The following is an 18,475-nucleotide window of genomic DNA, read 5'->3' as shown; positions in this document are numbered from 1 at the left end:
AATGAACAGTAAACAACATAGAATTACCCTAGATAACAAATGTTTACATTATTTGTCAACATGGCTTTAAGGTCATTATCATTCCCAAGAACAGATTACCGATAACACCGTCTGTTTGGATAAAAAGTATATTGCACTGTCCTGTGCATGTCACTAAAGTCCACTGAGGCACGAAAATATTGATCGGTACTGTGCGCCTCTATTGCATCTATTGTAAATGCATGATCTGATGGTAAACTGATTTTGCTGCTGTAATTTGTCCTCCAAACCTAGAGCTCAGTAGAGGATTTGTGGTCGCAGATGATGACAAAGAGACGGTACAAGTTCAGTATGACCACCAGAAAATTCTTGATGCAGAAGAAGATGAGCATCTGGTGAACCACATTGAAGTAAACTATAACAGTGAGTCTGACCACCAGGAAGGGACCGTCTTGGATGAAAAAGCTCCCCACAATGCTCCAGATGTCCATTTTCAAACGAGAGAGCAGGGAGCCACCCTGGCCTTCTGACTGAACAACGGGAGCATTCAACACTAGAACACAGACACATGCACAGTCACTAACATGACACTGTCAGAAGAGATGGAGAAAATAACAAAGTCAAACATTTTATTTATCTGCTGGATGTGCAAGTCAATATGGATATATTGTACCTGAGATATGTAGGGGGAACTGCAACATACTCCATGTCCACACTCCGAGAATTATGTACACCACATTGGGACTGCTATCCCTGTAAGACATTTCAACCAAGGTTGACATCTGAGGGCATCGCAATGCTGAACTCCTAAATGTCAGTGGCAATGTTACAAAGCCATATAAACCTGCTGAGCTAAGGGCCTTGTTCACCAAGCTACCTCACAATCTGTACTCATCCATGTAATAGTGTATCGAGGGTTGTATCAAGTAAATGTCTCACTTGACATCGGAGAGCGTTTCACTGGTGAACTCAAGGATGTCTGCGGCAGTGCCCACGAAGACGAGGAGGAGCTGGGAAAGCTGGTTTCTGGTAACACCTACACCGGTTGGCAGAAGCCACTTTCCCAGGATCAAGAGAATCAGCAGGATCTGGTGTAGTGCCAGGATCCAATTGTTGGCACACACCGACGACAGCAGGGTCACAGAACCCTAGTAGGAAACCCCAGAGGGTGATAAGATAGAAGCGTGTGTTCTGTATGAGGTGAATATCAAACTACCTGACCTCCTGTACAGGACCACATATGTCCAACCTTCAGCAACCTAAGAGATGTTAGCGGTTTTCATTTGCAGGCCTGCCTCCCCTCAGTGGAGGATTGAATCAAGTCTATGTCTCGTTTGACCGTTTTTGTATCTCTTCTCGTTTTTTTCTCCCTTTTCAGCTGGTTAAATAAAAATACTATTCAGACATGAAAGCTTGAGGAATTTCTATGATCTCTCAATTTCACAATGAATACACTGTACACTACTCAAAATGAGTACTGTTTATGAAACTGAGGTTTAGAAACAGATCAAACTCAGACTGTACCCATATAGGCTTCATAAAAAGGCTGTACATGCCCAACTTGTAATTGTTTTTATTAAAGGCGGGCCTTTTCATTAAAAAACCAAGTCTGCGTCTCTGAGTTTTAAGGGGAAAATATCCCCTTGCTCACAAACAACAGAGTCTTTGAGGTGAACCAACATTACCAAACCAACTGTGTGAATAGAGGCCCACTGTCTGGACAAGCCCAAGGAAAATCTTCTCTCATTTGAAAGTAACGTTACGTAAAGGCCAAGGTTTACCTTGAAAGGTTCACTTCCATTTGATGAGTTTTGCCACATATTTATAAAGGCCTTGATGCTTTCAGCTGAATCAAGTTTATCACACTGGAAAAGACCGAACAATGAGTTAGAGAAAAGCTCAAATTTATACTTGCAGATCCATTATTATCTCCATGATTTGTGATTGGATGCAACATGAAATATTTGATAAGGCTACTTTGGCTACATAGCACATAGCCTACCCTATAATCACTGGATTTGTTCTCCTGGTGATGCAACTCCAGGAGCCACAGAGATGGGATGATGCTGATGAGGAAGAGAAAGATTGCCGGAGAAAACCTGTAGAGAGTTCAAAGAACATTGTGAAGGTTTTCACTCATCCCAGAAAAAAATTATGATTTGGGCACATTTATAGGCACCCAACCCTAGGCACATTTCCCCCCCGAAAACTTGTATAAATGTTAAGGCATGGTCTCCCATCTTCCTCCTCATTTCCACCTTCATACCTACCTACCTACAGGGTTGTGAACATCTCAATGACATTTACCAGTGTAAATACAGGTTGGATAGTGAACTCAAGCATACATGAGTATAAATGTAAATGTAAATGTAAACAGCAGAACACTTTTTCTTACCATTCATAATCCTTCCCTTTTCTTCGCTTGAGTGTTAAAACCATCTCAATCACCAAAGGTAGGTAGAGAATAGTTAGAAACCAGTAGACTCCGTCATTCTTAACCATCACCACCCTCCATACTCCAATTAGGGAGACGAGGATGAATAAGAATCTGGTAATAACCGCGCAAATAAACTGCACAATCATATTTTTGATGGATCAGATAACTTTCAGTAGCCACGTTAGCGGTATATTAATTTGCTCACTCCAACTCCCTAAAGAAAAAAAGTTCGGTCAGTCGAGGATAGGCACGCCTCCACCATAGGCTAATGGTATTGGCTGTAGACCGCTTCTAACAATTTAGTAGCAGAACTGAAGATTGACACCGCGGACTTACATTAAACTAGGATGGGACGTGTGTCTGTAGGGACAGTGTGTCAACTGTGACACACTGTCAAGTTTGGTTTTCATGCGTATTACAGATGGACAACTGACGAATGGCATACATAAAGAGAGAGGGAGACCTATAACTCAACCAGCTGATTGACCTTAAAAACTACAGAAAATACAAATATAACATATTCATTGAATAATATTTTTCCCTTGATTATTGCTTTAAAAAATAAGAAGGAAATTGTGCCTTAAGGCTGCAGGTTCGCCAACACGTGGGAACTCAATATGTCCCGCCCTCGATGATGGTGTTACCAAGGTTACGGAAGTCAACATGTCAGGGAAAGTGAAACAAGGTAACAAGACGACGATGGACAAAAACGCAAACGACAAAGAAGACGCTGCATTCAAAGTATGTCACTCACTTCTTACTTAAACAGTAGTCGTTAGTTGTTGACAATCGTGTTTATGTCTGCTCTAACGGTTTGTTATAAAGCACAGTAGGGCCTAAGCTAGTGTCGCTTACTGTATCGTGACTCACACAGCTAACTTGTACTGTAAACATGGCGTGTCTCTTTGCCCAGGACAGCGATGCCAATGAAAAACCTTTTCCCCAGTGGGACCTACTCACACATGAACAGATCAACGCGCTTCTGGATTTGACTGTGGACGAAGTGCAAACGTAGGGAGTGTTCTTGGCCAAACTGAAAATGTCGCCTACAATACTTACTAGTATACTAATAACATACAATGACAAATTGACAGTAGCCAACATTGTTAGCCTAATGTTTTATCTTTGTTTTTGCATGTTAGCAAATAGACAGTTATCTTCCCACAGTAGACCTAGGCTAGGAGTAAAGTGATAGTCACCTGGTTTAACTTGCACCAATGTGATACACCAGACACATTTTGGAGGCCCTTGGGCTGAAGAACTACCAGACCTGTCTGAAGGAGGTAGCCATGGTGGACTACTATGTATGTGGCTTCAGGTGGGCCAAGGAGATGAACTTCAGCTGCCACCAAGTCTCCTTTGTCATGGCCGTTTTACAACTGCTCCTGGATAACATAATAGGTGATTCAAGGTGGATATCAAGGTGGTTGTAAGCTGATCAACTGCCTTTGGATCAGCTTTTTATACTATAGCAGTTTTTTAGTTGCACACATCTGACTGATACATGTCTATATATCTGATTTGTAATAGATACAGATAGTATACCTATGCATATAGATATACAGTGCCCTCCAAAAGTATTGGAACAGTGAGGCGAATTCCTTTATTTTTGCTGTAGACTGAAAACATTTGGGCTTGACATCAAATAATGAACGTGAGACCAGAGATCAACGTTTCAGCTTTTATTTCCAGGTATTTACATCAGGATCTGATGCACAACTAAGAAAATATCACATTTTGTTTGAATCCACCCATTTGTCATGTGATCAAAAGTATTGGAACAGATATACTTAAAACATATTTAAGTGAATAAGACTTAATATTTAGTTGCAAATCCTTTGCTTTCAATAACTGCAGCAAGTCTGTGACCCATTGACGTCACCAAACTTTTGCATTCTTCCTTTTTGATGCTTTCCCAGGCTTTCACTGCAGCCTCTTTCAGTTGTTGTTTGTTTTGTGGGGTTCCTCCCTTCAGTCTCCTCTTAAGCAGGTAAAATGCATGCTCTATAGGGTTTAAGTCTGGAGATTGACTTGGCCAGTCTAATACCTTCCATTTCTTGCCCCTGATGAACTCCTTTGTTGTTTTGGCAGTGTGTTTTGGGTCGTTATCTTGCTGCATGATGAAGGCTCTGCCAATCAGTTTGGTTGCATCTTTCCTTAAATTGGCAGACAAAATGTTTCTGTAGACTTCCGAGTTCATTTTGCTGCTGCCATCATGTGTTACATCCTCAATGAAGATTAATGAGCCCGTCCCAGAAGAAGCCATGCAAGCCCAAGCCATGACATTACCTCCACCGTGTTTCACAGATGAGCTTGTGTGTTTGGGATCATGAGCAGTTCCTTTCTTTCTCCAAACTTTAACCTTTCCATCACTTTGGTAAAAGTTAATCTTTGTCTCATCAGTCCATAAAACTTTGTCCCAGAATTTTTGAGGTTCATCTCTGTACTTTTTGGCAAATTCCAGCCTGGCCTTCCTATTCTTCTTGCTAATGAGTGGTTTGCATCTTCTGGTGTAGCCCTTGTACTTTTGTTCATGAAGTCTTCTGCGAACAGTAGATAGTGATACCTTCACTCCTGCCATCTGGAGGTTGTTGCTGATCTCACTAACAGTTGTTTTAGGGTCTTTCTTTACAGCTCTCACAATGTTTCTGTCATCAACTGCTGATGTTTTCCTTGGTCTACCTGTTCGACGTCTGTTACTTAGTACACCAGTAGTTTTCTTCTTCTTCAGGACATTCCAAATGGTTGTACTGGCTATGGCCAATGTTTCTGCAATGGCTCTGATTGATTTTCCATCTTCTCTAAGACTCACAATTGCTTGTTTTTCACCCAAAGACAGCGCTCTGGTTTTCATGTTGTTTACACCTCTGAATACAGTCTGCATAGACAAAACCTATCTTACCCAATCTGAACCTGAGTGTAGACATTCAGTGGTATTTATTGATTGAATAATGTATGTAATAGGACACACCTGGGCAACAAAACACACCTGTCAGTCACATGTTCCAATACTTTTGCTCACGTGACAAATGGGTGGGTTCGAACAAAAAGGTGATATTTTCTAATTTGTGCATCAGATCCTGATGTAAATACCTGGAAATGAAAGCTGAAACGTTGATCTCTGGTTTCACATTCATCGTTTGATGTCAAGCCCAAATGTTTTCAGTCTACAGCAAAAATAAAGGAATTGGCCTCACTGTTCCAATACTTTTGGAGGGCACTGTATATAGCTCATATCAAATATTTGTTTTATGAAGGAAAGATTTTTGTAGATGAGGAACCACTGTAGGAGCTTGAAGAGGTTGGTCTTGGTGACCCTGGTTTCAGCTCAGAGGTCATAGTTCATAGGTCAGTCTTCACCAGTTCCACAACAAATAAACAAGAGTTTACTTATCATCTCCCAATGTCGTTTCAGAGAAGCAGATGCCTTTTGTAGAGAATTTCACTAAGTTTAACAGGGCAGTCGCCGCGTCTCTCCAGTCCCCTACAGAGGCTGATGGCTGCCCAGTTCTGGATGTAGACCAGGCCATGGCACTCACTGATCACCTCCAATACAGGTACATCTTCTGCTTTCTCATTCCTCATTCCTGGTCACACAGCTTCTGCAGCTACTCTGATGAGTATCACTGATTGCATTTTTTAATTTAAGATGATTCATTTACATTTATTCATTTAGCAGACGCTTTTATCCAAAGCGACTTCCAAGAGAGAGCTTTACAAAAGTGCATAGGTCACTGATCATAACAATGAGTTAACCCCAAACATTGCGGGTAGCCAAAACATGAAGCATACATTGTGAAAAAACAAATAAGTGCCAAAGGGAAGAACCATAAGAGCATGTAGTTTAACAAGTTAGAATTAAACAACATGAACCTCAAAAAGTGCAAGAGTGTACCTGTAAAAAAGCAATCAACAGTAAACAGTAAAATATTTCACAGCGGTTACAAGAATTTAAATCAGTTACAACTAACCAACAAGAGAAACAAGTCTCTCAATAAGAGTCATTGTGATGCTGGAGGACAACTAGCATCAGGTCCAGAAAATCATTCCTAAGTACCGTTGTACTACCGGAACAAGTGTGTCTTAAGCCTTTTCTTGAAGGAGGGGAGACGGTCAGTGTCTCTGATGGAGGTGGCGAGTTGATTCCACCATTGGGGGGAACAGACACAAGACAAGCTTGTGTTTGGACCAGGCACTCTTGAGCGGTGGGACCATCAAACGGTTGTCAGAAGAAGACCGTAGGTGGTGGGTGGGGGTGTAAGGCTGGAGGAGAGACTTGATGTAATTCAAGACATTCAGTGATTGTCTTGTGATTCAGACAATAGTAAGTAAGTAATATTATATAGTGCTTCATCAATGCAAACCTCAGTACCCTCTCAAAGCTAATGCCACATGCCAATGCCCTACTGTATGTGCCAGTCAGACTTGACTAATTCTCTCAGCTCACATTAACCATCCCCAGGGTCTCAGACCTTCGCCTCACTGTTCTCTGTTAGTCTGTTCCAGAACTACCGGCTGTATGAATTTCTTTTCACTAACTCCAGAGAGGAACTCCTGCTCGGCATGGAGGTGGGGCTCTATCATATTCTACGTGCTTGTGGTTGCTTTAGTGATAGTTAAATACAGAGAGACAGTGTCAGTAAGAATATATGTTTTCTATCTCTGTGTTACAGAGGACCATTGAAGTGATCTGTTCTGATGACGTAGTGGCGCCATTGGAGGAGGGCATGCCAGCTGACATCTATTTCCGCTTCCTGGCCCCGCCCCCTATGGAGAAGCAAAAGGAGGTGATGTAGCAGTGACGAAGAAGGAAACTTTAAAAAATCCCCTCAGGGACAGAAAGGGATCTTGCACCATATCTAATCAAACTGCTGCAGCTTTGCTCAGTTACTCTAAACACTCATCCTTTATTTGAAAATACAGTATCAATGATCAAACGTCAAAATCGAAGTCAAAATCTAAATGATCAGGGTGGCAAGATATTATGTTACGTTTGAACACAATAAAATATGTAAATGTTTCAAAGAGCAGTATTTACCTCTGTAGCTATATATTTTGAAATCAAAAAGCAGTTGGCGTATGGTGGAAACCTCAGTTGTAAACCATGCCAAGTTCAAAACAATAGCAAATCGTTCTCAGAAAATTCTCAAGTAAGTAGTCTCCAAAGACAAAACAACCATGCCTTGCTGATTCCTGGCACCATTAGAGAATGGTTCACATGTCAACGACAGTTGCAATTCTACAAACAACCACCAGCTGGCAATGTTCCTCTTCAGTAGATCTGCAGAATAGTGTCAAACGATAGCAGGCCTACTGAGGAAGGGATAGTATGAATGAACCTGTGTCTATTTGACTGACCCAGGAGGTGAGTAGTGGCCTGGAGGAGGGGCAGGAGGAGGAGCCAGGTGACACACAGTTCCAGGATGGTGAAGAGCTGCCGAGCTATAGCGTAGAGGACGTCAAAGAGGTGCTGGTAGAGATGACCAGGGGCATGCTGGGAAACCTCAAGGTATGTCATGAGATTACACAGCATATTTAACAATTTTATGGTAAGACTTCTATGCCTATGCTGATGGAAAAAAAGTAAGCCTTTTTACATACCACAACTGAAATGGTCCATTATGAAAAGTGAACATGGTCAAGCAGCAGTGTTTACATAAGTTCACATGTTCTCACAAGTTGATTATTTCAGACGTTTTGGAAGGCAGTGCTGCCTTGAACTGTGCTCTCATAGATCTTTTATGTTGTAAAAAGCATGAATGGTATTCATTCTGCTTCGAATATGCCTGTGGAGACATTTAATAACAGTAAAAGTGTCCCAGACCTAGTTTGACAAAGGATTGAACAGCTGCACCAGCTTGTCTACATGTTATTAAGTGGGTCGGGTGTAACATGAGACTTACTGCTGCAGCTCTGTATGTGTGTGTGAATGTGTGTATGTGTGTGTGTGTGTATGTGTGTGTGTGCGCGTGCGTGCCTGCGTGCAAATCCTGATTGTGAATGATCCTGTGCAGAACCACAGCTATTTCTATCTGTTCTCTTGGGCATATTCCTCTTTTCTCTCTGCCTCATCAAGGTCAATTACATATTTTTACTCTGCTAAATTTAGGTATCCATTCAAGTGGTATTATTTGCATAGCTTATGCAGAAAAGTAGATCTAGTATGTGTATCATTGAAAAGTTAATCTAGTCCTATTAAAGGAAAACTATGGTAAAAATGCAGAACATGTATAGAACAATGTATGCAATTGTACCCTTTTTTTATATCTCAATTCTCTGTTTTGTGCTAGAAAGGTTTTAGCTTTCATGTGGATTGTCTTTGCCATTTTAAATTGCTGTTCTCTGGTGAATTATATTTAATAGCCTCCATTTTTCCCGCCTCCAACCAACCAATATTTTAGTTTCAAAAAGTTCCCAGGAGTTTCACTCTCAAAGCATGTGGATCTCATCAGCCCATATATGGTCTAAGATTTGAAGTTGGCAAACCTTGGGGTAAAGCTGTGGGTGAATTCCATAAGTGGATTGGAACCGTTTAATTTGGAAGCATACAGTATTCCAGAGAAAATAAATGGACATGGGATTCTTGGTGACTATGTGACCACTCAAGCAAACAAGTTTCAATAGCCTTAAGAGCATGTTTCCTTTGCTGAAGCATATGGTTATAATGATCAGATATTGTCAGTTATACACACCAGTAATATCAGAAGGGCTCACCATAGTGATCTTGACTGTCCTCTTGCTTTCATCTACAGGCTGAGTTCACAGAAAAGCTTCGAGTTCAGGAGAAGAACTACACTTCCAGACTGGACCAACTGAAAAACACTTATAACCAACAAATATATACAAAACAGTGGGAACATTAAGAATAGTTAGACAACATATTTGGTTTTGAGAGGTTAACTGACTGTAATGTCATGTTCAACAGTATGAACGTAATGTATTTCAGGTTGACACAAATTATCTTATTAACTGTTGTATGACTCAAAGTGTCTTTTTTCAATTTCATCCCCTGACAATTTACTGAAACCTTTAAGGTATAACGGAATAAAAATCAAAATCATTATGTAAAAATAAAACCATACTTGTTCAGTGAATGAGAGAGATAAATCGCATTAGGACTGAAGGTATTTTATATAATGACAACAGGGAGTCCATTGCAGTCATAAACTATTTCAGTTAAAATTCCAACACACTGCAACTCAAGAGCTTACTAGAGCTAAGCTATGTACAGCAAAGGCAACCATATGCATTTATTATCTAAGATAAATATTATCTTTCCTCAAACATTTGAATAAGTCTACTTCATTAGAGTGAAAGACTACAGTAAATGGACATTGCCTCAGAGAATGCTGATTGAATATTGCAGGTTTGTTATTTTTTTAGTTTGCTGTTCTCACTTATATTTGTGGTGTGTGTGTGTTTTGGCTTCCCAACAGATTGAGTTCCTCAGAATTCTTGGCATCTCTGCATGACAAAGAAACACTATCTCAAACTACGTCATCCACTTTGTTCTCTCCTTTTACACAGAATAGAAACTAGAAAAGTTCACCACATCTGCTTTCTTCGACTTTGACAAGAAAAAAAAAGTACAATTTGTGGATTGTTTTCTGAATCCAGTGTTATCGGTTTTAATGATTAAAGCTATTGTCAGTAACATTTACAATATGTATTGCTTTCTACCATATCATGAAAAAATAGTTCAGAGCTTACTTCTTTGCCTACAACGTAATGTTTTTTAATGGCTTTAAGTAGCAACAGCCACCTGGATTCTATTTGCTTAGTTGTTTACTTTTGGTGTGGGGGAAGAGGTATGCACATGCACAAATGGCTTATACCTTTAACTGGAAATTGTTATCATGTCACAGCCCTGGCTTTTCAAAGAGTAACTGGAAAAAAGAGTGCTGAATGTTTTCTTGAATTCCAGTTGAACGTGTCTGTACAACATGTTGCTGAAAAGTGCTCCCTTTGTACCTCCAACTGATTGATATAGTTCCTGCCAAGCCGAGCACAGATTACCCTGTGTTTCACTGTTCTGTCACTGTTGAGGAAATCTCCCACCCTCGTGTGGCCAAAAGACCACACTGCAGATTGGTGAGTCATAGTGTATTTCCTGCACTTACTGTCTTTCTTTGAAGCACAGACACATGTCCTGACATTACAGAACAGGAAACCAACTGCTGTTTTTTGTGGTCACAGAAAAACTATATACGTCTCCCAGCTCCACTCTTACTTTCGAAAACACTCAACTGTATCTCTGTGAAGGCTTAGTTGATAATGCTGCCATGTTTACCAGTTTGACTCCTGGTATTTAACACACGGCTGTGATTATGAAGTGAATGAGTATTTGCAAGTGTTTCCTTTCACAATTTGTTTGACTCTTAGATAATGCTGTGAGGTGAAGGATAATTAAATAAAAGTACATTTTATGCAGGTCTTGGCACTGTGTGAAATGTAATCCCTTTAGCATCTCATGCACTCAGTCATGACATTTACTACCAGAATGGAGATGTTGCCGCAAGGCTTTATGGTTATAGCTAATATATAGCTAGTCTGGGCGCAGGTCACACTGTTACAACTGAGAAGCGTAAGAGGATATTATAAGGGTGATCCAGCTCAAAGAACAGTTGTGGAAGTACTGAATGTGTCTGAACAACATGTGCTGCTATTTAATGCCATCTGAGTCACACCTGAATCATAGTTTAGCATTTCAAATCAAATTATATTTGCATATCCCTTTTTACAAGCAATGTCACATAAGGCTTCACATATGCCCATACAATTCCACTTAAAACAACTTAAAACCCTCAAAGATTTTTGTTGTAAGAGTAGAAAAGAAAATTGCAGATGTATGGTGAAACACAGATATTCAGAGTTCTGAATTAGCAGAGCAATGGCAGCACTCTACATTGTTGTCTGTCAGTTTAGACAATGGTTAGCCTCAGGGCTGGGAAGTACAGAATCAGCATAACCACAGGATTGTCAGGTAGATGGACAGGAAGGGACCGGTAACTTTGTGTGGTCCATCACAGAAGAACACGTTGGCGACAAGGTCCAACGTTGGCAGACCGGTAACACATTTAAACACATTTTTATCTTGCAACACACAGCAACTCACCTTGACATCCATGCAACACACGGTTCCACACCTCGACAACAATGCTACACACGCTGTAACACACAAGTTCAGGTTTGCTGTGTTTGTACAACAATGCTACAGTACACAGACTTCAAAAGTCATAAGACTTACTACTATTTTTGTTCTACTTTAGATTTACATATACTGTCTGGCATATAATGTCCAGTCCACCATGCAAATTATGAAAGTGACCTTTTGATGATTGTTTTCCAATTGCAGGTATGACTGAATACCCCCCCCCCCCACACACACACACACACACAAACACACATACGCACACACACACTACACGGGCCAGATGTTCAGTGTTGTTTCCTTCAAAGCAGAGAAGTTATGAGGGTTACTCAAAATGCTTGGCTTGTCGGCTGCTGGCGCTTAGTACATTCCTAAATTACCATGTAATGTAATACCCTGTTTTCGTTGTGAAAAAAAAAAACTGGTGAGACACGTTCTATTCGGAGTGGTGTCTGTCATGTTCTTTAAACACAGATGTAATGATGTCTATAATAGAACTAAGCATGTCACTTAAGAGTAGAGTCTTTGTTGAAGTCTCACATTGGCCCTTAATAAAGCGGTTTGCAAACGACATTGATAAGAATGGAAAAACAAGAGACTGTGTTTTGTTTGAGCAAAATCCTTGTTTCATTTCCTTCAACTCTGATAAGAAAAAATAACAAGTCCTTGCTCACTACAGAATCGCACTCTAAACCTTCTGTTATTAGTTTAGTCATATTTACATTAGTCAGAGAGACACTTTTAACTCTGACAATATGTTTCCTGCATGTCTCAACAAATCCAATAAAAATACAGCCTTGGGTTCAGCTCATTACCATTCGCTGTAGTTTATATTCATTTCAAGTCCTGTTAGGCGTCATTAATGTTGCTTACATAATGAAATTCATTGACTCTGTAGGGCTGGATGTTTAAATCATTAATCTGTCCTCTCTACAAGCTGCCGTAGATCAAGCTCCACTGTGTCTTCCTCCCTGCCTGCCTGCCTCCTTCCTCCATTTGTTTGAGTCATTTCTTAACAGTTAAATGTTTTAAGGCTAATCTTATCTAGGAGTGATTTGCTGGCATAATGGTGTTGTGGAGGCAGACGTGAGGAGACTGGTGTAAAACTGAAAGAAAACTGTTGCAAAGGTCAATTTTTATTGACATACCACCAGCTCTCTGCACCAGAACGAGCTGGAAGAGAATGAGAACTGACTTAGTAAACCAGTTAGTATACAATAACACTACAAGATCATCAGGCATTCCAGCTATGAGATAATAATGAAGTAATTTACAGAGACTGTTCTAATCTTAGATCATGGTTTCCTGTTGTACTGGCTCATGAATCATGCAATGTTGTTGAATCATGATGTTTGTCTTTCTAGGCCAGAGTATTTCAAGGTTAGAGGTAAATGCCTTTGTATCCATTTACAGGCAGTTCAATGTGCAATACCATGTCTATGTGTGCAACATTACAAACATCTTAATGACACACACACAAGACTGTGTACATGACTCTTACGATCTTACACTATTCAATTGATGTGTTCTGTTGTGTAGATTTCAATGCTATGGATTGAGCACATCTCTTAAACCAAATACACGATTGTTAGAAAAGTGTAATTAGTCATGTAGATAAACTCTCAGTCTTGTTCCGTGGGAAAACATTTCTCTAAAAGGTCCATCTTGGCAAGTCTTGATAAATAATTTGTCCTTGACTCATCTATCAGCATTCATAATATTGTGTCAACCATAACATTCTTCAGAGTTATATTTCAGGGCAGAGCTCTGACAGTATAGTATAATCTCCCCACTTATGACATACTTTTGTCCTATATATTGTGCAATGCATTACCACCCGTTTGATTGTGTCAGAAGTTTTAACATTGACTATTCTCTCAAGCCATCCAATAAAATGTTTTGTTTGTTGCCCTTGCAGCAGTGTGGGTGTAACGAGGCTTTAGAGCGGATGGCCAGAGGGGAACATGATAGGTTTGTGTGATATATTGGAAACTGAAATCTAAACCACCTGGTGCAGTACACTCTTACTGAGCTGGTAGTTGCCCTCAGCTCCCCCTTAGCTTCATTACTTGATTTTAGTTGAATATGCTAATGTTCATATGCTACGTTAGTATTGTTGTATTAGAATGAAACACCACACTCCATTCTTTTGATTCCATGACAACCAAAACGTGGGTTGTATAAGAATCTGAACAGTGATTCTTTAATCATTCAATCCTTAAGGGTGTGCTCCTGTGAATTACTGAATTTCATTAGTAAAAGCCTTCGTATGAACACCATACAGAGTTGTAGCCTTGACAATCTTAATAGTATTCAGTAAAGAAATATTTTTTCTGTAAGAGTGGACGGTAGCTGTGTCTGTTCATGATATGCCTAATTAATGTGTTCAACAATATTCACATGTGACTAAGATGAAGATGAATAAAAAATAAAATGTCAGTTGATGACCCAAATGCATAAAAAATAATATTCAACAATGTGTTTTTATTACAGTAGCAATATTAAACAGGAATACATTAGTCAAAGTATAGAAATTTTAATGTAGGTTTACCTATTCTTGAAAGTCATGAAATAAGTGTTGTAATAATATTTTGAGCCATCTAGCATCAAACACCAGGTGTGTAACAAGCAGCTATGAGAGACAAACCAAATATACGTCTTGTCGTCAGGCAGAATTCACGGTAAGTAAATTACCTGACAGGGAAACACAAAAGGTTAGTGTTGTCCTGTGATCCTATTCGCTGTCGTGAAACTTAAAACTATTTGCAATAAAGGAGATTGATGTGAGCTGGATAGAACCCTCAGGGTCAGCAGAGGGTGTTTCTGAGTTGGTCCCCACAGGTTGAACTGATCTTCATGTATCACTGAGGCTGTTGTGTAGCTCTGTACCATCCATACTACCAGGACCAGATGGTGCTTATCGGAGTGATTGATAAGTGCCTAAGACTTGTACAGCTATCCATTTTCCGCAGATGCATCAGAGGAGACGGAGAGATTACAGAAAAAATCTCTCTGACATTTACCAGACTTAATAAACGGGAAGATTAAGTATCAGCCGAAGAATTTCTGACTTTGTGATCAATCTAATATTTATTTTTGTCTATTGATTATTGTGTCATTTATAACTAGTGTTTGTTTGGACTTGTGAGAATTTTTTGTGTTTGAAAGATGTTCATCTGTCTCTTAAATCAATATAAATGTTCTTCCCCATTTGCATGGAGAAGATCTGAGCTGTTCTGCATCTGGTGAACATGTCTAAGATATTAAAAGAGAGAGAAAAATAGACAGATAAACAAAGAAAGAGGGAAGCAGGGAGGGAGGGAGTAAAGAGATGAGGGTTGCAGATCTATTTTTCCACAAGCTCTAAAACTGAGGATATTTCCTGCAGCTCAGAGAGGAGAAAGATTAGGTTATCAATCTGCTGTACTCATATTGTCACCAGCAACCACAAATCCATGCTGCGCAGCACATACTGAAACAGCCCATCTGTAAGGCAAATTATCCTCTGCAGTATAACTATCCTGATTTATTAGTACTCATTCTACTTACTGCATTCAGAGGAGCACTGTGAGAGCAACAGCTACATATAGAATAGGCCAATCTGTTTTCCCTCCGGTCTAGTAACCTCTTACACTAATATCTTATATCCAAGCAATTTACTTACACACCATGGACCAGTTTAATTGTCACGCCGATTATTAAACCTAGCACTGAACTAGGAATACATTTAATGGAACACTTTTATTATTAACAATTATACTTTGTTGTAATGGCTTAATGTATAGAAAATGGGCATTGTTCGATTGCATGGACATAAAATGGTCTGTGGGCATAGGGCATGTCAGCTTTAGAGGTGTGAACTGTATGGAGAACACTTGGTTTTAGCACTCTGAGATATTTGATCTGTGGAAGCGTGCTGCACCTCTTCCCTGCTAGGCCAAGCTGTTCCCTCCCCAGCCTCATGTCACTGACACAGCCACAATGTAGTCAAAGATTCAGGACACTTGGGTGACTTGACTATGCTTTTGTTATCAACTCCTATTCGTTATTGTCTTTGGTGACACAAGATTGAAGGCTATACTGCATAACAACAAGTCTAGTTTTCTATATTCTGATCTTAAATAACAAACTGATTGCTGCACACAAATGTTACTTTCATGATGCAGATCATATGTTTTTATTCATAATCTTTGGGGGATTTTGTAATTAGGATGAATAAACACATCTTTGTCATAAGTCATTTTCAATTTGGTTTTGATTAGGTAGTTGAGAAAATAATGGATGATTGATTAAGAGTCAGAGGCTAAATGGTGCAATTAGTCAAAATGGAACATATCCATGCAGCTATGCATCGAAGCAGTTTTATTCAATTGTAGCTGGTTGCTAATCATTTAATAGGAAAATTATTAAAATCTAAATCATTATTTAAAAATCCACATGAACTTAGCCTACAATGAATGATAACCATCAATGATTAAAAGGCGAGTCAGTGGGAAATGACAAAATATCAAGATTTAACTATAATGTATTGCGATCCTTCTGCCCGGTTCCTCCTCGTGACAGAAAGCATTGCATGAGGAACAAAAATAGCTGACGTTACGGCTTGGAATCATGTAGGACTCATTGTACAGAAACGACCCCAGCAATTCTCTGCTTTGCGTTATTAAATCCCGCTGCAGTTGCTGCCAATGCCCCGCCTAAGCTAAATAATATATTACTCAGAGAACCCAACGACGAAACAATGGCCAGCATTTTGAGTACAACAAATGTGTTGTACACACTAGCATATTCCGCGCAAACATATGAATTGTTTCCTTTTGCGCGGCAGCATAAACTAAATCCTAACTAGAACGTTAAAAAAACAAATATCGGTGTCTGAATGCAAATAGCGTCAACATAAGGTCTTTATGATAAAAGAAACACGACCCAAAACGCGCGCATTCTGCATTCTAAACGCATCCGCGTGCCTTGTCAACACCTATCATAAAAATGTTCAAAACCAAGGCGGGATATAGTCTACACTAAAAGCTGGCCCAAACCCTAAAACATACACTAAACCGCCGAGGAAGAACTATCTGCTTCAGTTCCACACTTAAACGATGTGTTTTAAGATATGATTTCCCCGCCTGCTGCCTGTCTATTCCGTTCCCCCACCATATACACCCTGGAGAGATAGCACAAGTGGCATTTTGGACGAAAGTGGATACAGTGCATGCATTCTAGAAATAGGAAGACGCGCGCTCCTGATTCTATCCCCAGGTCTACAGGAAATGTTCTTTCTATTACCACATACAAACGTCCTTGCAGCAGGTCCTGGTAGGGACATAGCAAGGCAATTACACGTATTACTGTGTCATTAACTTAAACACGGTTGAATAAATGATTAATGAATCCTGGCATTGACAAAACGGATATCCTACTTTGATGGCTGGAGCAGAAGAAATGTATTTACTGTTTAGATTTTTTTAATGGATACGAATTGTGTAATGCGGTTGCAGTAGACTCATACACTCATCATGTTTATGAATTTAATATGACAATAGTTTCACGCAAAAACGAAACAAATTGTTCTGTTGGAAACATGGACGTCTGAAAAAATATTAGATAACTTTTTTATACATTTTTGGGCAGCCAGATTGGAACCATTTGGACTTCATATTGACGCAGGGCGGAATCCACCGTGCGCAAATATTGCAGACTGCCAGGACCGTTTGCAATCCATTCAAGCCAACAAGTTTGGAGAGAATGTAGAGTTTAATCAATTCAGAACCTCGCGATGGAGCCCAACTCACTCATGGTATTATCATCTAGTCTGCTTGTGTTTTTATAGGCTTTTATTTCTTGCTTATGAACAAAGTTACGGATGTATTTCTACCACAGCTTATGGGAAATTAATGTTATATCAGGAAACTTTTGCTCTTAACTTCATCAATACGTATGCTGTATTTATCTCTCTCTTTATATATATAGTCTACATATACAGTATATAATTAGCCTATCAAAAGGTTAGATCAGTGAATTTGCTTTTGCGAAGACGTATGGCTATATCATATTTACATCGTAATACAGTTATCTTGTTCCAATTATATTGTATATGATGCAATTTGTAGCTATATACTTATTTTATACGCTTTGGCAATGTATGAAAAAAAAATCCCATATTGCTCTTTCCGCAGTGGGTCGGCTCGCCTTGCGGTTCACACGGACCTTACATTTTCTACAAGGCTTTTAGGTTTCACCTTCATAGCAAACCAAGAATATTGTCCCTTGGCGACTTTTTCTTCGTGAGATGTAAGCCAGGGGATTCCATTTGTGTAGCAGAACTCCAGCTGCTGTGGGAAGAAAGGACAACCAAACAACTTTTATCCAGCTCCAAACTTTATTTTCTCCCTGAAGATACCCCCCAGGGGAGAACTGTCACCCACGGAGAGGTAATAACATATTTTCCTTCTAGCATGCTTCACTGTAATTGTATGGCGATGTCCCTCCTCTGAATAGCATTTAAAACAATTTAACACCGAGGTGTCGTTAAGATATGACCTGTAGCCTACAGCAAGCTATGCGTGACAATAAGTCTATTCCGCTTTCTGTTTGATGTGGCACAAAGACTGATAACTCGCAACACATTTCCTATAATGCACATCGACATGCATTAAATGTGGACAAGCTGTGTTCTCTAAACACAACCCCCTGTTAACGCTTGAATTGTCCTTTTTGTCTGCAATGTCAATGCTTGTTTAGATAACAGATGTGCGTTATCTTTCTAAACCCGTTTGTTTAAGATAGCATAAAGTTCAGTGCTTTTCACGTTTTATGTCCGTTTGGTTAAAAAAATAATGTGCGGAAATTACGCATGGTGCTATAAATCAAACGCCTTTTATTTTGTCAGTGTTGTGTATGGCTGGGAT

At 39.6% G+C, this 18,475-nt stretch overlaps 3 protein-coding genes across 4 annotated transcripts in view; 2 read left to right on the top strand and 1 right to left on the bottom strand.

Annotated features, from left to right (window-relative positions):
* Positions 1 to 2,638, bottom strand: tmem26b (transmembrane protein 26b). The gene is made up of 6 exons (XM_047032665.1): positions 2,375 to 2,638; positions 1,982 to 2,078; positions 1,761 to 1,844; positions 919 to 1,127; positions 653 to 732; positions 1 to 532 (listed from the first exon to the last, which is right to left on the bottom strand). The coding sequence occupies exons 1-6, from the start codon at positions 2,560 to 2,562 to the stop codon at positions 270 to 272; spliced, it is 921 nt and encodes a 306-aa protein (XP_046888621.1). The 5' UTR covers positions 2,563 to 2,638; the 3' UTR covers positions 1 to 269.
* Positions 2,639 to 3,064: 426 nt separating this feature from the next.
* Positions 3,065 to 10,839, top strand: cabcoco1 (ciliary associated calcium binding coiled-coil 1). Its single transcript, XM_047032415.1, has 8 exons — positions 3,065 to 3,157; positions 3,330 to 3,427; positions 3,648 to 3,817; positions 5,832 to 5,973; positions 6,913 to 6,985; positions 7,090 to 7,203; positions 7,779 to 7,925; positions 9,169 to 10,839. The coding sequence occupies exons 1-8, from the start codon at positions 3,080 to 3,082 to the stop codon at positions 9,277 to 9,279; spliced, it is 933 nt and encodes a 310-aa protein (XP_046888371.1). The 5' UTR covers positions 3,065 to 3,079; the 3' UTR covers positions 9,280 to 10,839.
* Positions 10,840 to 17,290: 6,451 nt separating this feature from the next.
* Positions 17,291 to 18,475, top strand: part of arid5b (AT-rich interaction domain 5B) — a 59,841-nt gene continuing 58,656 nt past the window's right edge. For both annotated transcript variants that reach the window (XM_047031933.1, XM_047031932.1), the window contains exons 1-2: positions 17,291 to 17,364; positions 17,744 to 17,998. In XM_047031933.1, the coding sequence (XP_046887889.1) occupies positions 17,344 to 17,364; positions 17,744 to 17,998 (276 nt within the window). In that variant the 5' untranslated portion in view covers positions 17,291 to 17,343. The remainder of the gene's footprint in view (positions 17,365 to 17,743; positions 17,999 to 18,475) is intronic.

Source organism: Hypomesus transpacificus, chromosome 13, assembly GCF_021917145.1.
Source record: "Hypomesus transpacificus isolate Combined female chromosome 13, fHypTra1, whole genome shotgun sequence".
Classification (NCBI taxonomy): Eukaryota; Metazoa; Chordata; class Actinopteri; order Osmeriformes; family Osmeridae; genus Hypomesus; species Hypomesus transpacificus.
Note: the sequence above shows the minus strand (reverse complement) of the source record. Positions and strands in the feature narration are given on the sequence as shown.

Excerpts from the sequence above, each read along its gene's own strand:
- tmem26b (XM_047032665.1), bottom strand. The coding sequence starts at position 2,562 with ATGATTGTGCAGTTTATTTGCGCGGTTATTACCAGATTCTTATTCATC. Across the intron at positions 2,079-2,374 it reads AAAGGGAAGGATTATGAATG|GTTTTCTCCGGCAATCTTTC; the intron begins GTAAGAAAAAGT and ends AACTCTCTACAG. Across the intron at positions 733-918 it reads GAAACGCTCTCCGATGTCAA|GGATAGCAGTCCCAATGTGG; the intron begins GTGAGACATTTA and ends AATGTCTTACAG.
- cabcoco1 (XM_047032415.1), top strand. The coding sequence starts at position 3,080 with ATGTCAGGGAAAGTGAAACAAGGTAACAAGACGACGATGGACAAAAAC. Across the intron at positions 3,818-5,831 it reads GCTCCTGGATAACATAATAG|AGAAGCAGATGCCTTTTGTA; the intron begins GTGATTCAAGGT and ends ATGTCGTTTCAG. Across the intron at positions 7,204-7,778 it reads CTATGGAGAAGCAAAAGGAG|GAGGTGAGTAGTGGCCTGGA; the intron begins GTGATGTAGCAG and ends TGACTGACCCAG.